General features: G+C 40.3%; 1 protein-coding gene across 14 annotated transcripts in view; it reads left to right on the plus strand.

The window, feature by feature from the left end:
* Positions 1-22,527, plus strand: part of kif1aa (kinesin family member 1Aa) — a 45,080-nt gene extending 22,553 nt beyond the window's left edge. For 3 of the 14 annotated variants that reach the window (XM_034235745.1, XM_034235749.1, XM_034235746.1), the window contains 25 exons: positions 1,062-1,367; positions 3,924-4,042; positions 4,164-4,249; positions 4,340-4,469; positions 6,351-6,510; positions 6,629-6,719; positions 6,808-6,926; positions 7,018-7,073; positions 8,846-8,954; positions 9,272-9,338; positions 9,424-9,508; positions 9,594-9,699; positions 11,737-11,763; positions 13,482-13,505; positions 14,338-14,452; positions 14,551-14,684; positions 14,770-14,831; positions 14,910-15,055; positions 16,313-16,498; positions 16,687-16,758; positions 16,969-17,090; positions 17,863-18,003; positions 18,078-18,270; positions 19,170-19,288; positions 19,379-22,527. In XM_034235745.1, coding sequence (XP_034091636.1) covers positions 1,062-1,367; positions 3,924-4,042; positions 4,164-4,249; positions 4,340-4,469; positions 6,351-6,510; positions 6,629-6,719; positions 6,808-6,926; positions 7,018-7,073; positions 8,846-8,954; positions 9,272-9,338; positions 9,424-9,508; positions 9,594-9,699; positions 11,737-11,763; positions 13,482-13,505; positions 14,338-14,452; positions 14,551-14,684; positions 14,770-14,831; positions 14,910-15,055; positions 16,313-16,498; positions 16,687-16,758; positions 16,969-17,090; positions 17,863-18,003; positions 18,078-18,270; positions 19,170-19,288; positions 19,379-19,421 — 2,818 coding nt within the window. In that variant the 3' untranslated portion in view covers positions 19,422-22,527. The remainder of the gene's footprint in view (positions 1-1,061; positions 1,368-3,923; positions 4,043-4,163; positions 4,250-4,339; positions 4,470-6,350; positions 6,511-6,628; positions 6,720-6,807; positions 6,927-7,017; positions 7,074-8,845; positions 8,955-9,271; positions 9,339-9,423; positions 9,509-9,593; positions 9,700-11,736; positions 11,764-13,481; positions 13,506-14,337; positions 14,453-14,550; positions 14,685-14,769; positions 14,832-14,909; positions 15,056-16,312; positions 16,499-16,686; positions 16,759-16,968; positions 17,091-17,862; positions 18,004-18,077; positions 18,271-19,169; positions 19,289-19,378) is intronic. The other 11 variants (XM_034235747.1, XM_034235754.1, XM_034235751.1 and 8 more) reach the window with 7 other exon arrangements.
* Positions 22,528-22,867: the final 340 nt, after the last annotated feature.

Below are 22,867 nucleotides of genomic sequence, written 5' to 3' on the forward strand. Positions count from 1 at the left end.
CAGTAGTTAAGTAGCAAAGCTCCTCAGTAAACTTGATGAGAGAGCAATCACAGTTATTCATAGACCATGTTGGTATTCAAATGATTCTCATGTTCATGTAGTATTTTACAACAGCAGTTATGAATAACTTAAGGTAAATGATTTGTCACATTTATAAAGGCTTTTGTATAAACACAAATAAGATCACCCAACCTTTGCTTCTGTGGAAGCTTATCTTTGTTCTACAGGCTGTCAATCATCATCTTCTTCCTGGCAAGCTCGTCCTGCCCCATCTGTTCTCTACAACAGCACACTGGGGCCTTTGTAGGTTAGAAAAGTGGAGGGGGGTAATATTCAGAGAGAATACTCATAATGTCTGAGATTCAAGTGGTACTGTTTACTATTTAAAAAATCCGAAATGTACAAAAAACCTGACCATTCCCTAGAATGATAGTCTTATTTAAAAAAAAAACAACAACCTCTGTGTGTTGAAACCACGTTTATCACTTGTAAATAGTTTGGGTCAACCTCATCACACCACAGATTACTGTGCCTGCAGTGGATGAGCTGAACAGGTTAAAGCTTTTTGGAAAAACAAATGATTTTAGACCAGAAATACCATATTATCATAAATATACACACTTTGAAAAGACACTGCCGTAATTGACCTATTCATAAGAAAACCACATGGTGATTTTGATGAGCCTCTGTGCACCAGGAACTGCAACACAACAGTTCCATGCTGCTGCTCCCCCTCACCAACCTGTGAGGGGGGCTTCTCTTTTTACATGCAGCATCTGTGAAGGTGGATTCTTGACAAGACTAAATGAATGACTCAATATCCTCAGACAATATTTGAGGCAATTCTATGAAATGAACGACTTCTTCTCGTAATATTACTTCCCCCTGGCTTTGTTATTTATGTACATCTTTTTCCTTCCTACAATGGCCCTATTGCACCGTCGTACTCCTCTATGTCTCCACTGTACACACTGAAACAGACCGTGAAAGCCCCCTCTTGTTTGAAGTGTGTACTTTCTCTAACTGTTCTAACCTAGTTCCCATGTCTCTGGCTGCACCAGAAACCCCATTTTCAACACATGCATGAGCGAGCGCATGAGTGACCCTACTCCATCCCCGACCCTCTCCAACTCTGAAATTACCGAGCTGGCTGAGCCGCAGAGGGAGGGTCGAGGGGAGAAGGAGGAGTTGGAAGAGTTGGAGGACCTGGACGATATCTTTTTGGACGACCCGTGCTCGGAGCTCGGGGGAGAGGATGATGATGATGATGATGATGGATATGATGATGAGAGAGAGCTCTGCCGTGGCTCCGGCGAAGGCCAGGATCCCTTTTACGACCGCTCACCATTATTCAGTGTAGTGGGAAGGTTGGTGAGGTTTCAGGAGCATGCTGGTGGAGGAAACTAGCTCTTTCACGCTGAGACACGGGGTCTGTGTCCTGCAGTAGACATCAGCACAGAGGAAACCACATTTTTGAAAACAAAGAGCATGACACAGATTCAGATGTCAGAGGGTTTTTACAAGACCCTTTTTCACTCTACTAAGGAAGCTATAGTTGTAATATCAACATGGAGACATTTAAGTTGGCTAACTCTAGTGTAGATTTGAAAAACATTCTTAAAGGGACAGTTCACCCCAAAATCGAAATACATGTTTTCCCTCTTGCTTATCAGTATAAATAGTTTGGTGTTTGTTGCCAGGAGATATGGGTCTTCTTAGATATGTTTGCCCTCTCTCCAGTGGCCTCGGTGCTCGAGGCAGCAAAAAGACATTGGACTAGCAGCAGCAATGTTTATTTTCTTAAGCTGTAGGTTACTTTATGCTATCAATAAACCGTTGTTGTTGTGAGCAGTTTTATGTAGGATCCATATTCTTTCTACTGAGCTACACCCGACAACCTTCTCACAGCGCGATTGACGCGTCCATTTACTTATGGACAAAGGCTCTCAGAGCTAGCTAATGTTCCATCTGCTCACTGTCACCAAGCAGATACTGTTTGTGGGTAAAGAAAGAAAGTCTGCATGAAACTACTCACAAGGTCTGAGGATGGTTCTTGAGTTACCTTGTTAGGATTTCTGGAAGAGAAATTCCTATTAAGTTTTTTCCAAATATATTTTGTTGGCACTTTTTCAAACTAGCAATCGAGTGGCAGTGGAGAGAAAGCAGTCATCTCTACAGCTCATGTCTTCAACATTTAGCAACTCACACCAACAACCAATATTCATTGATAAATAGCACTACAGTTAAGAGGGGAGAATAGGTATTTTGGATCCATGAGCTGAACTGACCCTTTAAACACTTCCCGCAAGTCAAGTTCACCACTTTAGTTTCTATTCTCCGTCTCAGTTGTCACTGTCATTTTGCTCATGTTTAAGACACAATTGTTCTCAAATTCCACACCAAATACACATATTTTTTCATGGACATGATTCTGCGTTCGGAGACACTGGAGTAGACATTCTGGGCTTTTGAGGTTTATCCTTTGTTTTACATTTGTATCTCATAAAAAATGTGAACGTTGCTTGTCTTTCTGGTTTTCTTTGGTTGCTAACTGTTGTGTTTTTCACACTAAACAGGTTAAATGCTTTTTTCTGCATATTACAATTCAGAACAAGTTGTTTATGTCAGCCCAGGGTGGGGTCAGTTCACTTGTTTCCATGGAAATTCAAGCAAAGTTGATGCTCAACCGCTGCTTGAAGTGTATGTCTCACTTATCTGTGGCTAAAAGCAATCTTGTGGCTTTTACAGAAGACCATTCACTCACAAAGCACTGACATGTCTCATGGAGTAATATTCAGTTGATTTGCATAACACAGGGACCAACAGCGAAATCTTCTCTCCCTGCTGTGAAACCTGAATGAGTATGAGTGACTCATGAAATAGCAAAATGGTGTTCAAGAAGACTCAAAATCTCAAGATGAAAGAGCTGGTTTCTACTGCAGCTGTCTCTTTTAGGCATGCCAGAGCACAAGTCTTTTCATTTTGACCTTTTTTGTCAATTTTTTACTTGAATTCATCTGAAGAGGAACTAGTGCCCCTCTGCACAAATTAGCCCTTTCCGCCCGGGGTGCACTTTTTTTTTTCTGATGTTATTCGTGTTTTGTTTTTTGCTGTAGCATTCACTATATTCAAACTGTTGGCAGTTTTTGACTCGGGCTGAGCTATGTTACTATGATGATTTCTGTTCCATTGCTTTTGATTCATTTTAAGTCAAGAAGTTGAACGCATTTTTGTTCTGCTTTTTTTTTGTCCTGAGCATGCCTTCTTTGCACCTCACCAATCTTGTCTTAAGCCTCTCCCTTTTTACACTTGTCACCACATGTCTACCCCCCATGAGAAAATGCACACCTTGACTGCAAGATCAAGTATATCGAAAAAACAGGAAATAGTAGCATTTTGAGTAATCACACATTTATATTAGTTAGTCTTTATGATACACTTGATTTAGTGTAATATTTTCAAATTGAAGCACAATGCAAATCTTTGTGCCGTAGCTAATAATCATTAAACAATGAAAAAACATGATTTCAGGGATGGATTTGATTGCTTTTAAGTAGATAAGCAATGCTGTCCAGCTTAGTGAGCTGGTTTGCCATATTTTGCACTCATTTAAAGAATGTAAAGTTGACCCTTACACACATGCTCCTTAGCCTCACCAAAATGTCATCAGTACAAGTTAAGCAATACTGCATGAGACCCATACTTGTCTTGTTAATGTCCTTATCTATAGGTGGTGAGGAGAAGCCCCCACACAGCGATAGTAAAGGGCAGCCATGGCCGTCGCAAGAGCAGTCCCAGCTTCTGTTTGGTTGCTTTGCAGCTCTATGTTCTGTTGTCCTGTTCAGTAATGTTTTATAAAAGTGTAATACTTGTTTTTAAGATTGTATCATCTCTCTTGCTATTTCTTTCTGCTTCCTATCCAGGGCTTTTGTTTATCTGAGCAACCTGCTGTATCCAGTTCCTCTGGTCCACCGGGTGGCCATCGTGAGTGAGAAGGGCGAGGTGAAGGGCTTCCTGCGAGTGGCGGTGCAGGCTATATCAGGTAAGGCTAGGATCCCTAGCCCCACTGCTTTTGATTAGTAGGGGCATGAGGCTACCATAAGGACAGGTTGTGTGTGACTTCTTGAGGGAGTGAAGTGAAGGTGCTCTGTGTTTTCCTCCAGCTGACGAGGAAGCTCCAGACTACGGCTCAGGAGTGAGGCAGTCAGGCACTGCCAAAATCTCCTTTGAGGATAAGCAATATGAAAAGGTAGAGAAAAAACACCATACTTAGAACATACAGAATGAACTGTGATATGCTCACCTGCTAACCAGGCTGCTCATCAACCTGCTTTTGCAGTTCCAGTCCGAGTCCTGCTCTGTGGGACTGTCCCACACAGGGGTTTCACAGGAGGAGCTCCGTATTGTGGAGGGGGAGGGGCAGATCGCAGAGCTGGGACCCTCAGCCGATGAGGTCAACAATAACACATGTGCGGGTAATTGTATTTAATGAGTGAGTGTATCATTGTGTTTGGGAGTGTGTGTTTTTGTCTATATTCCTACTTGGGCCAACAGGGGCCTAAATCTGGCACTCCAGACTGATGCTTTCTGCAAACAAATGTGAAGGCGGAACGACAGTTACAGTGTGGTCAGAATAGGCAGGATGATTCCGTGCCCGAATCAAATCATTGCCTTCAAATCATAAACACAGATCATGCATTCATAATTCTTCATGCAACAAACACCTGAGAGGCAAATTGATCAGTGACTTGCACCTTGTTGCGGTCGATAAACCTGCACAAATAGGACAAAACAAAAATGTGTCATTTCCCAAGCACCCACTAAGGACGAGATGCATTTCTAACTGCTGGTAAACAAATAGCGTCTCTATGCTCTTGTGCTATTTGCACAACTTTCAATGAGTTAACAACATACATGCATTTGAGAAAAGATATGCCTTCTTCCTATACAAATGAGCCTTATGGCAAAAACAGTCTAATTCACAGAGATCAGTGCTGACAGCCACACGCAGTTACAGTAGAATTTATCATTATTTATCCCAATAAGAGATGTCACACAGAGTTGTCATGGTACAGTGACAAGTGCATTGAGCACATCACTGACTGGATGACTCGGAACTTTCTCCAATTGAACAAACAAAAAACTGAGATCATTCTTTTTGGAGAAAAGAAGGACCGATTAAAAGTAATCCCAGAGCTTCAGTCGGCAGACTACAAAGTAACTAATAAAGCTAGAAATCTGGGTGTAGTGATGGACTCAGACCTGCATTTTAACAGCCACATTACAACAGTCGTTAGGTCTGCATACTACCACCTGAAGAACATATCAAGGATTCAAAAACTAATGACTTTGAAAAGCTTGTCCATGCTTTTATCTTCAGTAGACTCGACCACTGCAATGGTGTATTCGCAGGTCTCACTAAAATATATATTAGAAAGCTGCAGCTGATTCAGAACGCTGCTGCTCGAGTCCTCACTAACACTAAAAGAGTGGATCACATCAGCCCGGTTCTGAGATCATTACACTGGCATCAGTCGGCCAAATAATTGATTTGAAAGTTCTATTGCTAGTTTTTAAATCATTACATGGTTTAGGACCAAAGTATATCAACAATCTCCTGCATACTTATGAACCATCAAGGTGTCTCAGGTCTTCTGGAACGGGTCTGCTCTCGGTTCCGAGAGTAAGAACAAAACATGGAGAAGAGGCGTTTAGCTATTATGCCCCGACAATCTGGAACAAACTGCCGAATCGTGCTCGTCCGCAGAAACTCTTACTATTTTCAAATCCAGACTGAAACCATATATTTTTGCCGCTGCTTTGAATTGAACTGCTTTGAATTGAACTGCTCATATTCGCACTGCAGTTTGCTTTTTATTCATGTATTGTATAACTGTTATGTTCATCTTATTATCTTTGCCTTTTAATGCCTGTTATAAAAGGCCATTATATAATGTGTTTTTACTGTATTTATTCTTAAATGTCTTTTATTTTGTAAAGCACTTTGAATTGTCGCGTACTGAAAGGTGCCTTGCCTTGCCTTACAGTGACATGATGCAATGACAGATGGGTCTTCTAAATAGAATGAATAAAGCTAAGCATCATTGGATAAAATCAATTCTTCCCTCTCCCTGCACAAAAGAAGGGCAAATTGCACTCGGCTACATAAGTCTATAATGGTGTTTGTGCTCAATATCTTGTGAGTCAGACCTCGGGACAGGGCAAGTCCTGGTTTTATCAGCTGCTGGAATCCATTCTTTGGGAATTTCCCGTGATTGCTCCAAAAATCCACTTGACTACCTGGAATACCAGCTTTCATCTGTGTCTGATTTTTTTTGTTGGCCCGAAAGCTGGTGCAGATGAGCCCGAGAATCCAGTAAAGAGTCTGGATGGGCCACTGGACACAGCCCTGGAGCACCTGAGGATTGGTAATGTCTTCACCTTCAGGGTGACGGTTCTGCAAGCCTCCAGCATCTCTGCAGAATATGCTGACATCTTCTGCCAGTTCAAGTAAGCACTTCATCAAACATGTTTACATTGTACATTTGTTGCCCTATGATCGTCAGTATTCATTATGTAACTTTTGTTAATGTTTCAAATTCAACAATGTGACTTGCATTGATTTCAGTTTCATCCACCGTCATGATGAGGCCTTCTCCACTGAACCCTTAAAGAACACAGGCTGCGGCCCCCCTCTTGGCTTCTACCATGTGCAGAATGTAAGAAGTATCACTCAGATCCTCTTTAATAAAGAGATGAGTTGTTTTGATAGGTGACATGTTTGAACAATGCTGTGTTCTTTTATAGATTGCTGTTGAAGTGACTAAATCCTTTGTGGACTACATCAAGACTCAGCCCATTGTGTTTGAAGTATTTGGACACTACCAGAAACAGCCTTTTCTCCCCCTCTGTAAAGACGTCATCAGGTACCTGGAAGAAGTGATTTACCGTACAGACAAAGATGCAATGTATATGATTGTGTTTTCATATAATGACACATGTTATTTCCACTACCAGTCCACTACGTCCCTGCAGAAGACAGTTTCCAAGAGTGATGCCTCTGTCCAAACCAGGTAAACACACTCCTCCCAGAGCGACCTTATTTTACCATTATTGTATGTTGTATTGTCTATTATTACTAGTCTCTCTGGAAGTCATGTGATCTTAGCTCCATGTTGTTGGGTATAAGCAGTTGATGATGACACTTCGCCGGAGAGGGAGAAGTCGCTGGACCTGATCCGATACCTGGTCCCAGATGTGTTCAATGGGGCGCTGGTGGACTCGTTGTCAGGCCACGCTCTGTCTGCCGCTGGCCTGGCTGCTTCCTTCTTACTGGAAGCAAACGAGCAGGCTCAGCTGACAGCCCCGCCCACCTCTATCTGTTCAGTTATTAAAGCTCAGAATCCGGGTTGGTTATGATGTCAGATCCAAGAGAATCCTGTCACTGAAAGCCTATTTAAATTAAGTGTTTTTCTTCAAGTGACTTGAAAAAATGCTACAAAGCCAAGTACATTTTGCCATTTCACATTACAATGAACTTATTGACTGCAATTTAATGAGCAGCACTTTGTTTAAAAACTCAAGCTACCGTGACAACAAGCAAAAGCGAGTTTCACAAAAAAGAGCATGTTTTTATTACATCTACTGATGGAGGATTACTGAGTGGGCAACCGGGGACAGGCCTAGGGCCCAAACTATCTATGTCCTTTACCTACCTAAGAACATTAAACACTCAGCTAGAAAGAAACGTAAAAGACTATAAAGTCACCAAAACAACCACAAAGAGATGCAAAAAAAGCTGTAAATAAACACTGAGATTCACAACAACATGTACATAAACATAAACAACCATAAAAAGACACAGCATGACTGCAAGGACACAAAAAGTAACTACAAAGAAACTCAAAATGACAAAAACAAAATACAAAATGACAACAAAGATATACAAAGTCAATTCAAAGACATTCTTAAAAACCACAAAGGAATACAAAATGCCTACAAGGATACACACATTTACTACAAAGAGACTTCAAAGACACAAACAACAACAACAATAATAAGCTTAACAACCAATCAGTGTGAGTTCTCATACAGTTTGTAGGAGGGATGGTGGGAACCAGAGCTCTTCATTTAAATTCCACACCTGAGGTTACTACTGTCATGACTATTAGAAGCTGTATTACATCAAAACAAAAACGACTTGATATAAAAGTGGGTTTCATTGTGTCAGGATTCAGTTGGATCGGCTCTCTGATGTTCTGTGTGTGTGGTGGAGTCTCCTCTTTGAACCGGACCATGGCGCCTTTCTGCTTCAGTAGTCAGTCATGAAAAATACTCTCTTAGTCGGGAATGTTAAATATACCGTACAAAATACTGAATTGAGCTTGAGCTAAACTGCATGTAACTGATTTCAAATTCAACCTCTCTTAATTCCTTTTGGGGAACTACTTTGAGTATAAGGACTGCGTTTAACTCGAGGCTAGATTGAATCAGTTAATCAATAACAATCAACACAATCAAATCTGATTAAGTAGAGTTGGAGAAGTCTGTGCATATGCTTTTCCTTATGCACAGGATGTACAGTATGTGTTATTACAAGGGGCTGTGTTGCAAAGTGAGAACCCACAAAACCAGAGTTAAGTTTTATAACAAAAAAGAATGTAAATGAAGAAAGGAGCTCCTTCTACATGACTAATGGTTCCTCTCTTTCCCTGCATCACTGATTTCCATTCTTCTTCCCTTTCACGCTCCTTGTAGGTTTAGAGCAGCTCCTTGCTGTTACCACTAGTCTGCTCCCTGTCTACCCTCAACCTCTCTTACACTCTTATCTCCTTCTTCATCACAGTACCGGCGACCAAGCTGACAGCCATGACCCGCCCTCAGGCCGGACCCTGTCACTGCAAATATGATCTCATGGTGTTCTTTGAGATCTGCGAGCTGGAGGCCACTGGAGAGTGAGTATCCTGCATCACAAACATCCAGTTTTGTATTCTTTGAAAAAGTAAAGAAAATCAATTCTGGTGATCTATTTTCAAAGTCTGATCCAAACTGTTTCTCTCCTGTTTTTATGATAATTGTTCTCAGTTCAATTGATGGAACAATTAGTATCAGACATAGATGATCACAAAACTGATTTTTGTATCACTTACCTCTAAAGTGTCCCATAGAATAGTTATAATGATCCTGACACACTTTGAAACAAATGTCTCCACACTGTCACAACGTCACATGACCACATCCGTGAAGCTGTCTTTCATCTGTGTCTTCCCAGGTACATCCCTGCTGTGGTGGACCACAGAGGAGGAATGCCTTGCCATGGCACATACCTACTGCATCAGGTATGCCAATCACACTGAACAAATACAACATTTAGTGTTTTTTAGATGAACCTATCATGACAACTGATCATTTGTTGACAAACAGGGCCTCCAGAGGAGAATCACTGTTACTATTGTACACGAGTCAGGAGGTGAATTGGAATGGAAAGACATCCGTGAGCTTGTTGTGGGTAAGTTAAGGTCCATCGCATCATCAGTCATATTGCCTCTGTATGTCTACGAGCTGTTCTAACTGAGGCATGACTGCCGTCCTAGGTCGTCTCCGCAACATGCCTGAAGCTGATGAGACCATCATCGACCCCAACATCCTGTCCCTCAACATCCTGTCTGCTGGCTATGTCAGGCCCATGCGAGATGACCGGTACGTACTGCTTTACACTTTCTGTGAACAGTCAGATCTTTGTAAATAGAGAATAAGCCAGGGCCAGCCCATCTTCTGTACATTTTATCAGATTTTCAGATGATGTGGTTGGTAGTCATTTGTATATTTGTGGACATATATATATGTTTGTTTATGGCAGCATTGCTGAATTTGGAAACCATTATATTGTTCTGATTTACATTTCAACAACAACATTATCTACAGAAAGCCTTGAGAGGCAGGTGAGAGAAAAAAAAGTGGTGACTCAATATGAAGGAAAATCTATGTTTTGAGTAATATTAAATTCATGGGGTATTGATACACAGGCTCTCCTGCCCAAAGGGAGTACAAGACAACATTGACATCTGCAAAAACGTTTTCTCTTCAGCTGTTTTTATAAATAGCAAATATGTTTCACAGATGTTTTTAAAAATCATTTGGAAAGATGTGTTTCTGTGAAAGATGTGATAACAGTTTAGAGAAGACTAAAAAAATTGATTACCAGAATAGTTTTTCTCTCTTGCCTCTCAGGATCTCACTGTTGTGTCAGCTGCACTGAAACACAGCACACAGGCTAACGCATGGCATAGGCAACCAGCTGTGCACTTGTGGAGACAAAGCATGGCAAGAGACACAGCTTGAATGTTAGATCAGACTAGATATTTAGTTAACTTTATCATCATGACCTGCATGAGTATAGCTTCCTCTCTCTAAATGCAGGAGGCCACACATAACATATCTAGAGTGAGCGTGAGCAAAGTGAATCAAAGAGTTATTTATTTTCCGCCTCATCAGCAGTTGAATTCCCTTGTCCATGCTGGCTGTGCGACCCTCCTTGTTGTTGATCTGTGCTTTTCGTTTGTTTGATCATTGTACCTCCATGTTGCATACTGTATGACCTTGTTTATCACCTCTAACTCGTGTCACTTCTCAACACAGATTACATTTACCAACTCACCTTCTTATAGACTTTAAGAGCCACTCGTTTTTTACCAAGAACCCTCATCACACAAAACGAAATTCAAATTGCACTCCAGCATGGATCTGTGTGTAAAACACTAAACTCTCTGTATTTGAACTCAAGAGAAACAATATGTCTTCATCACTTTCTTGAATCCCTTGATAAACTCCTGATATTTAACATTACCAAACTGGATATGACAATGCAGAAATGTGAATCAATCTGGCGGTGTTGTGTGATTGCAGTCTGGTGTGTAGAATAGCAGGGAGAAGGTAAACAACCCGACAGACCAATGTCATTGCTAATACCAAAGTGAAATGAAGAAAGTTTTACTAACATGAACGCTTTGTGACTGTGACATGTTGTTGGAGAGTATGCTGGAGTTTCCACAGTGAACATGGGCCTGGTCACTTTTTGAAGTTACTCTGATGTCCTTAGAGGGTTAAACATGTCTGTCAGAAACAAATATATATATAATATATTATTTTCCACTTTGAACGACGTAAAATCTGTTGAACAACTCTACTCCTGATCATATCTACCAAATATTCATTGCCCTTTTGGTTTAATTCCAAAATGTCACATATCTGAGATCAACATTTCTCTCATATGTATTAACACAGCCAAGATGCTTTAACAATGACAATGCCCAAAATGTCCCTATCAGGCTCACCAGTAGATGGCAGTAGATGTATGTTAAGACTACAGTCACAATAATAAGACCTTGGGTTTTAGAATGACAGACATTAGTGGCATGAACACATAATCAACTCTGTTCTGGTTTGTCTTTGAACATCCAAATCCTACCATAACATAACCACTGTTTTATGGCACAATAACTCTGTGTGCTCACAGTGTATTTACAGCGTATTATATGTAAAGAAAAACAGTCTAGATTCTCTTTTAATATCCTTCTGCAAAACTTATAACATTATCTGGTGTTCGAATTATGGAAACTGTAAAGTATTTGTGTGAGTTTTTGGGTTGCAGAGACTAACATCAAGGTGTAAATGGATGCTAACATTTTTTCCCCTCCAGTCCACTAACGGAATGTTGTTGTTTTTTTGCTTTTGCAGACAGTTTCTTGATTCGGACATGCCTAGGTATATTATTTAGCCTCTCTTCTCATGCTCTTCAGTCACACAAACATCCCTCTAACGTCCTCCTCACCCTGCAATCCAGCCTCCCAGGAAGTCGTTACTCTCTCTTCTACTCTGCCATTACTGTCAGCATTTCATCCGTGCCTCTTTGTTTTCTCCCCTCCTGAGAAGTGAGGGTGTGGTTGTGCATGTCCCCTCTTGCTGCTGCGCTGGGTGTGTGTGTGTTTGAGCTGTTATCAGGTTTATGATAGACAGGGTCTGCATGGCTGGTTTTGCTTCCCGTTGGCTGTGTCTGTGCTGGAGGTGTCGTGGTGTTCAGTCTCACACTCTCTGTTCCCACTTCAGCAGATGCTAGGAACTATCTAATAAGGCTGATGTGAGGAACTGTACAATCAATATTTGATCAATGCATTTGTTTTGGATGGAAAAGACATTTTAAAATGTTGTAGACATCTTATTTAAAATATATGTTTACTCTTGTAAAATATGTCTTCCTGATTGTTTCTAGATGTTGAGTTATTCACAGATGAATTTAAAAAGCAGCAAAGTCACATCAAACATGGTTGCACTCCCAATGTGGTTGAGAAAATGCAACATTGGTAAGATGTATTTGCCAGTAGAGAATGTAAGTGATCACAGTTCTTTTGAAACAAAAGAATGCTGACCGTGTTCTGCCCTTTCCACTCTGTTTGTTATTCTCATATTGTTGACCTTTGCAGTGAAGAAATATTTTGAATCCATGGATATGATTTTGTTAGTTACCTCTAGAGTGGTTCCCATCACAGCAACAGAGTATTAACAGGAACACTAGTCATCCACTGTTACTCAAGTGCTGTAACATGGATCACATCACTTACAGTACCCCCTCTGGCACGCCATTCAAATGCAGCTATTAAAATGTAATCCAATGAACCCATTACCTCACCAGTAGCACCTCTCAAAATGTCTGCGATGTTGCGACATCGTGGCCAGTTTACCTCGCTGAAACTGGCCAAACACCAGGAACAAACGGCTCCTCGCATGTTCCGCCAGCATGACTTCAGTGCTGGCTCCTGCAGGAGGTAGTAAAAGGCAGAGAAACACATGTTGGGGTAGTGCACAGAGGAAATTGCTTCCTTGTAATGAACACTTTTCTACTACTGGGACATAAGTGTGTCTATCTGTGTTAATGCACTTGCTAATGAGTTAAAAACTGGCCATCTTTGCAGTGAATCTGCTTTACTCACACAGAGCCACAGTGAGTTTCTGCATTACAGAGTCCACTCAGTTCATTGTCTGTTTATTCTGGGTGACACATTGTTCACTCTCCGATAAGGTCACATCAGTCCAACATCTGAACCTCATGAAGACTCCTTTCAGACTGTTTTTATGGCTTACGAAAACATTAGTTTCCTTTTACAATTCGTGCTTGGATTATCTTTTTTAAATATAAGGCTGTGAAAGAACTGCTTCCTGTGTGTGATTATTTCCGCTCAGGGGTAATGAGAAAAGACGTGTACATTAGTGTAGCAGAAAGCAGTAGAGTTTAGCTTCAGGAAAGCTGTTATTTAACCCTCTCTATGGTGGGGCAGGATTAGAGCACCTTCCACAGGATTCTCATGTGTTAACATAATGAGATAACAGAGTGGAAAACAAACACTATCCCAGCCACACGAGCGCGGCACAACCACAAACACACTTTCTCACTTTCTATTCTTTTGCTGATTTCTTCTTCCTCACAGCATTTCCTCGGGAGTTGACCATAGGTATTTCACTGCCCTGTCCCTCATTCCTCTGGCTGGCTCTCATCCCCCCCTCCTTTTTCTGTACTAAAAGTCACCTCCGCTCTATTTGCATTTCTGTCGTGGTTTGTACATCAACTAAATCAGCCTGTTGCATGCAGAAATGTTTCATTAGCACTTTTGTTTGACTTACATTTGATGAATACTTACTACAACATAAAATGATATCGGTTTTACCAAGCCTAATATTATGTAATCAAATCCTATTTGTATCTTTCTGTTTGTGAAATATGTTTTGATATTGAAAGTTGTTGTTAAAGGGATGGTTCAGCGATAAGGAACAGTATTACAGAATATGGCAGTTGTCACACCCCTAGTTTGCAGAAGCAGTCGGGAGTACCAGTAAAGAAGCTAAGACATGTACTGCTGTGGATGGGGGGCAAAAGCAAACATGTTTATGACCACCCAACAAATGTTGTCATTGTTTAAATGTACACCGAATCATATGGTTCAAAGGGTTAGTTTGGATTCACTAAAGTCACACAATAATACAAACTAACTGCCAGATCAATGCAGCGGCAGACCAACAACGTGTGTGTTCTGCTAGGTCAAATTGTTTTTTAGAAGTCTGGTGGCTTTGCAGAGAGCTTTAGTTCCATGTTCAAATTAATTAAGTGTACACTTGATTTTTTTTGTATGTGGACCTTTCTAAGAGGCCACAGCAGTGCATTGCTAACTTCCAAGCTCCTACTCATGCAAATGTATTTTAAAGACAGACAGTAGCATGTATTTAGCTTATTTTGTGTTCAGGTAGAAGGACTTACATTTTAACAGCTGATTCATTTGATCAACTTAGGACTTTCTTCCGTTTCGAGGCTGCTTGGGACAGCTCCATGCACAACTCCCTGCTTCTAAACAGAGTCACTCCATATGGAGAGAAGATCTACATGACCCTCTCGGCCTACCTGGAGGTACCGCACAGAGCCTGAGATCATGAGAACAAATAGCTCTTACAGTGTCGGAGGTGATTCATGTCTGATATCCATCCTCTTTCTCTTATCAATTGAAGATGGAGAACTGCACCCAGCCCGCAATCATAACCAAAGATATCTGCATGGTGTTTTACTCACGAGACACAAAGCTCTCAGCCTCGCGCTCCATCCGGAACCTTTTTGGCACTGGAAGCCTGAGAGCGGCAGACGGGTGAGTTTTAAACTTCAAACATTGAACAAAATCAAACAGCTCCTGTGATTTTCCTTAATGTAGAGCTCTGTTTTTGACTTTGTAGAAACCGTGTTACTGGAGTTTATGAGGTCAGCATGTGTAACCTGGCAGATGCAGGAAGTCCAGGTGAGCGTCGAGACTAAGTCCTCATTTAGCATCTGCTCACTTATGCTACATTTCTAACACTGACTCTAACCATTCCAGGTATGCAGAGGAGACGTAGGCGGGTGCTGGACACCTCCGTGGCCTACGTCCGCGGGGAGGAGAACCTGGCCGGGTGGAGGCCCCGAAGTGACAGCCTCATTCTGGACCACCAGTGGGAGCTGGAGAAACTCAGCCTCCTGCAAGATGTAACGGCAATTTATTTTGATTTCACCTTTTACATCTCTTTAAATATGTTGCTTTGAATATATGATACAAAATCATATATTAATATATATGTTAAAGTTCATAACCAACTTCAGTCTTAGATCATAGCTACAAAACATTAATCATTGCCAGAATCTCAGCCCTTTAAAAGTTTAGTTGAGTTTATTTATTGAAAGGACAGTGCACATTAATCAACATTGCTGTAAATGAGCCAGCAGGCTAATTTCCAACTGTTGTCCTTGGCAAGATGTTAAATGACCACAAAATCCAGTTTCTTTTTATTGTATCAAAGGACATTTATTTCATTCTTGAATATGTCAGTGATTAGCAACAACAAAGCAGTGTTTGACGCAGTTCTCCTTATTGCAGCAACAAAAGGTGGATACAAGTTAAAGATCCTATTGGCCTTATGTGAAAACAAGAGAAATAGCTATATTTGGTGAGAAATAGTATAAACTACAAATGTGAAGCCAAGGCTCTGGATATAATAGAATCATAATGCATGGTTTTACGATGGCAATCAAACATTGTCTTTAATGGGTTTCATGTTGATATTTTAGGGGGTGAAGTGTCTGCATTTTAAGTGTCTACACCCATTATTGTAGGTTAATCAAATGAACTAGTGTTGATCCCTCCAAAATTGAAAATAAAATTGAAACCTTTCCAATATTTATGCCATATGCATTAAATGGATATTTAAAGGTTCTAAATTAGGAAAGCTCTTACTTTTAAAAGCAAATGCTGAACAAATGGTAATTGTGCTACAGTGTTTGGCGTAATGGTGCATTGTTTCTTAATTAAAAGAACAGGACTACCTCACTAAGATGTTTCTTTAAGTTAAACTGGGACTATAAATGAAGCTGAGGTTTCTATAACTCATCTTTGACATGTAATGTAATCTTTAAGTTAGTAGCCAGGGAACCTAAATGCAGGTGTACAAATGTCAAGACAAAAACATCTATAGTGATTCAACTGCAGAAAACTACAAGACATTTAAGTCTACCATCATTTGAAACAAATGATTTAATGTTGGAATTGGATAGTTTCCCTGTTTTCACAAGAGTGAATTCTCCGGCCGAAGCTCCAAATAAACCGTCAGTGTTTGCCATCAAAGCTCCAGCTCTCCATCGTGTCTCTCTGAGTCCTGACTCCTCCATTGCTACAGAAGTTTCCCCCACACTTATGATTTATGTTACGAAAAGCAGCTGTTTCTCTTGTTTTTCTTCCCATTCTATCAGGTGGAGAAGACCAAGCATTACCTCTTGCTGAGGGAGAAACTGGAGTCTACAATGCTCATGGGCCAGGATTCCCTGCAGTCCTGCGTCACCGAGGACCTGAATGAGACTCCTCAGCCCCCCGAGCTGGAGCAGGAGGTCAGCTGCAGCTCTGAGATCACCGAGAGGCAGAGGGAGCTCGCTGCCAAGGTCAGCTACATCACAAATACAACCTGAAGTTCATTTTTGACTTCTTGCAGTCCTGATTGTTTTTTGTAACACTACTACTCTATGATCTCTGTCTCGTCAAATCTGTGCTGAATGTACCTTCATTTTGATTATATTACAGATCTACTGATTTCATTATCTGTTATCTAATCTCTGTCTTTTGTTCACAGTGTTTGCGGCTGCTCACTCACTCCTTTAACCGAGAATACACTCACGTGTGTGTGAGCGCCAGTGAAAGCAAGGTAGTGCTCAAAACACTCACATTTAAACCGAGACGTGAACAAAAAATATGATGTACGTCTGATTGTTCCACACAGTTGACACGTGTGTGTGTGTGTGTGTGTGTGTGTGTGTGTGTGTGTGTGTGTGTGTGTGTGTGTGTGTGTGTGTGTGTGTGTGTGTGTGTGTGTGTGTGTGTGTGTGTGTGTGTGTGTGTGTGTGTGTGTGTGTAGCTCTCAGAGATGTCCATCACGATGCTCAGAGACTCAGCTTCAATCTCTGCTCTCAACACCATCACACCTTCCTCAACATGCCCTTCGCTGGTTGATGGTTGCTATGGCAACACTGAACTCAGGTGAGTCCTTTTTTGGCTTTTTAGTGTTAATTTGTCTATCATTTTAAATGTGTTATTGCATATGGGATACACAGGTGTGTATAATTATTTGGAGTTTAACCTCAGCTCTTTCAGAAAAAATACAGACACTCAGATTCTTGAGGACACAAATGTCCTCATTGAAACCACATTTCTTTATCCCACGCCCATCACTGCTTACAAGCACTCAGTTACATCAGCCTTTCAATCCAGAGCCCTGGCTTTCTTGTTTTTTGGATTCAGAATCAAGTTTATTGCCAGGTACGTTTACACACACAAGGAATTTGCTTTGGTATCTGGCGGTGCAAACATAAACAATCTAAGTAAATACATTTCAATAGTAGGTATTAATATATAAGGATAATACAAAATAAGTATTGTCCATCATATTGAGCTACAGGACAAATACATGGAGCACTGCAGTTTTTATGCATTGTATGAAAAATATATGCTGTTGTTAATATTTTCATTTTCATATTTTTGGATGTATGACAGTTTTTGAGGGATGCAGACATTGTTGTCATTTAAGGAGTGAGGCACACAGGGTCATTGTTTTCGTTGCCTTTGTTTAATGAGTCTGGATTAACCACATTCTGTATACTGTAGACTGTGTTTTCTTTTATTCCTTGTTTTGAATAAAATGGTTGGTAGTGTGATGCTCTGAGAGAACAGTGATGTCACTCATTGCAGAGTGCTTTAGTTGCATCAGGTGTGGGTAACTATGATTTATGAGCCTCTTGTTCCTGTACCGCAGACCCCCGATGCCTCGCTCCCGTGCGGTCAGCCCCAGTCCTGACACACAGCAGGACGCAGAGAAGAAGTCCATCACCGGGGCCTCTGAAAGCAGAGCCCGGAGCCGCAGGTTCTTCCCCGACATCCAGGAGATCAGAGTCAGGTGAGTGTTCCTCAGTGACTGTGGAGACACTCTTCTGTTTCACATGTGCTGATTTCTCAACTCTACTCTTGCAGCCCCATCGTGTCAAAGAAGGGATACATACATTTCTTGGAGCCGAACACTAACGGGTGGGTGAAGCGCTACGTGGTGGTGCGGCGGCCGTACGTCTACATCTACAACACAGAGAGAGACTCTGTGGAGCGCGCTATCCTCAACCTGTCCTCGGCTCAGGTGGAGTACAGCGAGGACCAGCAGGCCATGCTGAAGGTCGGTGATCAGGGTCTGGAGGGAACATTCAAAATGTAATGCGTTACAATAACTAGTTACATGACAACAAATCTAATCAGTAACCTAATATGAGTATCAAAATATAAAAGTAATGTAACCTGAATACTTTCCGTTACTTTTGGAAAACCTCAATATCAAATGCAATGCAAATAAAAACGTTACAATAAATAACAACAAGATGATTTTGACTTTAGTGTATGCAACAATGTAACCTTAGAAAAGAAGAAACCAAGATATTTCATATCAAAAATGTAGTAACAGTAATAGTTTACAAATGCTGTTTAAAGTTAATTAAACAAAAGCATAGACTGTACTGTTGTTTAATAAATCAGGTGTCCATCTACTGCATTCAAAAAGAAAGGTATTTCAAATGAAGATAAGATCAAATGTACTTTATTGATCCCAAATTGGGAAATGTTTCCGTGTAAAACAAGGCATTGCACATAATACGAAATGAAAAGAGTAGAAATAAACAATTCTAAAATGTAAACATCTCAAAATAGAAATAAAACAGAATTAGAGAGTAGAAAATATATAAGTTGACCGTGAAGATGTTTTATCTTCACGGTCAACTTATATATTTTCTAAAGAAGAATTAAAGTAGCCTAAATATAAACCATAAAGAAAACGTGTTCATTACTTCTTCTACCTATAATATATTGATCTTTATTTCAAAATGTATTGTAACTATGTTATCCTGCTAGTAATCTCTTTTTTGTATATAAGTAATCTGATTACTTATTTTTGTTTGTAATTGAATACAGTTACCTTTGTATGTATCCTGATGACGTCATCTTGTTCTCTGTTACTCCCTCTCTCAGCTCTTGTTGGTGAAAGCCTCAGATACGGTTCCATATGTTTTTCTTTTCTTTCCACAGACCCCGTACACATTTGCAGTGTGTACAGAACATCGTGGAATATTGCTTCAAGCCATTAATGACAAAGAGATGCATGACTGGCTCTATGCGTTTAATCCCCTCCTTGCAGGAACTATCAGGTAAAAAATACTTCAACAGCTAAAAGTACACAAACAGAAGTGGAAAATGTATCCTTAATACGAATATATATTCTCCTTTCGGCCTCTCAGGTCAAAGCTGTCGAGAAGACGAGCCGGACCCATGAGAATGTGAGACGAGACAGAAGGATGAACGCAGAGACTAAGATGTACATAGATCCTTGTCCTTGTCCCTCCCCTTGTGCTCCCCCCTCCTCCCCCAGCCCCACTACAACAGTCTCCAACAACTATCTTACCCCTGTACGTCCTCAGCTTATCACTAGTGTCCTCAGCACCTAAAGCGCCCATGTTTGTGTCAGGCTTTTGTTGCGGTGTGACTGTAGTCTGAAGAAAGTCTTCAAAAAGCTGTCACTTTCCTGTACTGAGGTTTATTCATAGCTGGACGATTGGAGAAGACTGGAGGAAGTAGCACCAGTTTCTTATCTCAGATTACATACGTATGGTAATGTACTGTAGTTGTTGTCAGTGACACATCAAGCCTTATTCATTTAATCCTCCAAAAAATGCAGTGACGTTTATTTTGATGTGAAGCTGTCATGTCAGCGAGATCACATTGCTTCATTTGCATCAGTAAATATAGAAACAAACATCCAGAATGTTCTCTTCTCTACAGCTATATACAGTATATATACGGTGTCTAAACTGGTTTGCAGTCAGCTAAAAAATACACGCTTAAAGAAAAGAAAGGACAGTTGAGTGTAATTCTTTGGAACAATCTTCTTTCCTGCACTGTGAATCCTGACATGGAGCAATCTGCTGTCCTACTCCTAAACTTCTCCGAAGCTTTAGCACACACAGCCTGGCAAAGGAACATCTCATCTTAGACCTTATGTTATGTGGCATTCTGATCAATCCATGTCATGTTTTAGCTTCTCTTAGGAGCACCGAGGGTATCTACATTCACACCAAAAATAAATTCAATGTCATCACCAATAATCCTCCCAATTGAATCCCATTCTCTACCTGAATTGTATTTGTTTAAAATGTGATATATTTAGATATTTAACAGCTTTATTATTTATTTCTGCATGTATTTATTTACAAAGACATTTATATTTCTAAAATAGTAGTACCGTGCAATTTCTGCACATCGCACTTTTGAATATGAGTTCCTTAAATGTTTGAATAAGACAGCGTTGTGCCCATACAGCTATTTAAACTGCTGAATAATTTACGATTGGCCAATTTCTTTGTGAAGCTGACAATGACTTGAATAATACTACCCCCTGTAAGATTTGGATAGTCACACCTGACCTTTGACCCCTACTAATACACATCTGAAAAGGTCGATGTTTTGTCAGACATAAAGATGGTCTGTCCATCTGCAGCTGCACAAAGCTACCTTGTTAAATAATCAAAAGTATCAATGTTCCTCACAGTACAGAATAAGAAACTCGTTTTCTGAATGATATGTATATTGATTCAATGTAGTGCCTCTCTTTTCAATCAGACTGTACAGTATGCCTCTGCACCATGCTGCTACTGTTCTGGAAGTGTCTGCGGATCATACCTGTCTGCTTATCGTCATCACCTACATTATCAGACTGAAATCTATTACATATCTTAACTGGCAATCGGCTGTCATTAATTGTCCATAACACAGAGTATACTTCAAGGACGTAACGTCTGATTTGAACCCTGAGAGGGAAGGAAAAGCATTTTGTTGATGCATTTTCTAAGTCTGATCTTCTTTAAGGGGATTTTCAGGTAGTTTGTAACATTTCTGTGATGTTTCTTCTGGCTACAAATCATGAATCCTATTTCAAACGCATGGTAGAGGTGCACTAAAGCCTCTTGTGGCCTAAATGAGTATTACAACAAGAACCAATAACCCTCATTTAAAATAAACTTCTTTCCTATCAAAAAAATGTAGGAACTAAGAAAGATTATCCTGGCAAAACCTTTTTCTCCACCTGATAACTCGTAACAAAAGAAAATGATTTCGATCAGACTTAGAAAATGTGCTACCTTCGATCTTTGCTACAGTGCATTTTGTATACATTGCATTCCTGATCATTGAATCTGAAACAGCTCCTGAACTAGTGACAGATTCAGCGTGTGAGATGTTGTGTGAAGTTTAAGGATGAGCATGCCTCAGGTCAGCCAGCCTAGAGAGCGTGCTACAGAAGAGACATTTCACCTGCAAACTAAGACAACATCTCAAAGCATTCAACTGTTAACAATATGATTTGTTGTAAGATGGCACAGTAAGCAGGGGATTACATTCTAACTGCAATTTAAGTATTTGCTTTTATTCAAGCATATATCCAGAGATTTGAAAGTATTCTGTCGGTTGTGGGCAATTGTTTGAAGTGATCCATTCAAAACCTTGTAAATCCTCCATAGCTGTCAGTAGTTGTGGCTAATCAGGCGGTCTAATGTGTGTTCATTTCTTCTGTTGGCTGTGTTCTGTGATCCCTGTTGCCATCACAGCCTTTCCTGGCAGAGACTACAGTTGTGGTTTATCCAGCCGCAGCATCATCATGGAGAGAAAGCCCTGCTGTAAATGACACCGTCAAAAGCACTCATTGTGTCTCATTTCCTTTCAAAACACAATCTTAAAATGTGAGCCTCGGATTGCTCCAGTTTGATCTTTGTGTTGAGATTATTCCTCGTGTTTTTAATGTTCCTCTTTGTGTGTCACTTTTGAGCCAACCAAAGCTTTCTTGGTGCAGTCAAACACAACAAATCACACTGAATGTACATTGATATTTGAAACAGTTGTTCTGCTGGAGTGGTTGTGTTGTCTTTTGTGTTCACAGTCTGATTCCTGATTGATTGTAGGTGGGTTACTGTCAGGGAACTAAACGAAAGTGTGGGATAAACCTCTTGTAATCTGTCCACTGACATGAGAGGGGAGGCTGGTTCATTATAATCACACTTTCACTCTTATCTCAATCTCACCATCATGCTGTCAGCCTTCACAACATCTACTTTTTCTATCCCCATTTGAAAGATATCATCTACATTTTTGTGCTTCCACATCTTTATTTATTTTCAAGTTGCACAAGTGCATTTTTTTTTTCTTCAAATGACTTTGCATTGTATATAACATGATTGCTGTGAACAGTGTATTATAAAGTTGCACCCATTTTTAAATCTGAAATGGGCAGTAGTTCAGTCGGTGTCTCTGAGTGTTGGAGTTTAGCGTCAAATGTTTGTGTACACTAAACACATTGTCATATATGAAATAAACATGGACATTATGCAACACAAAGAAACAGACTCCTCCTTTTATTCTTAATTCAATTAGATTTTGAAACTGTTGACCCAGCATTTATGTATTATCATTCAAGAACATAATACTGTATTAAATATATGAATTGTGGTCAGACCCAGTTGATACACAGAAAAATGTTGGGGTCTTTTTGGAGATTTGTTCGGCTATCTCTAAAAATTGAATAAAACTATAATACTAGGCATACATTTGTCGTTTAAGAGTCCTCCTTACAAGTAGACAGTATGTTCTTAGTATAATCATAGAATTTTAGTACAAATCCAGTGACATTGGGGATAACATTGTAATTGGTATATTTATGTATTTAAAGTTGGCCATGGTTA

This window comes from Gymnodraco acuticeps, unplaced genomic scaffold (assembly GCF_902827175.1).
Source record: "Gymnodraco acuticeps unplaced genomic scaffold, fGymAcu1.1, whole genome shotgun sequence".
Taxonomy (NCBI): Eukaryota; Metazoa; Chordata; class Actinopteri; order Perciformes; family Bathydraconidae; genus Gymnodraco; species Gymnodraco acuticeps.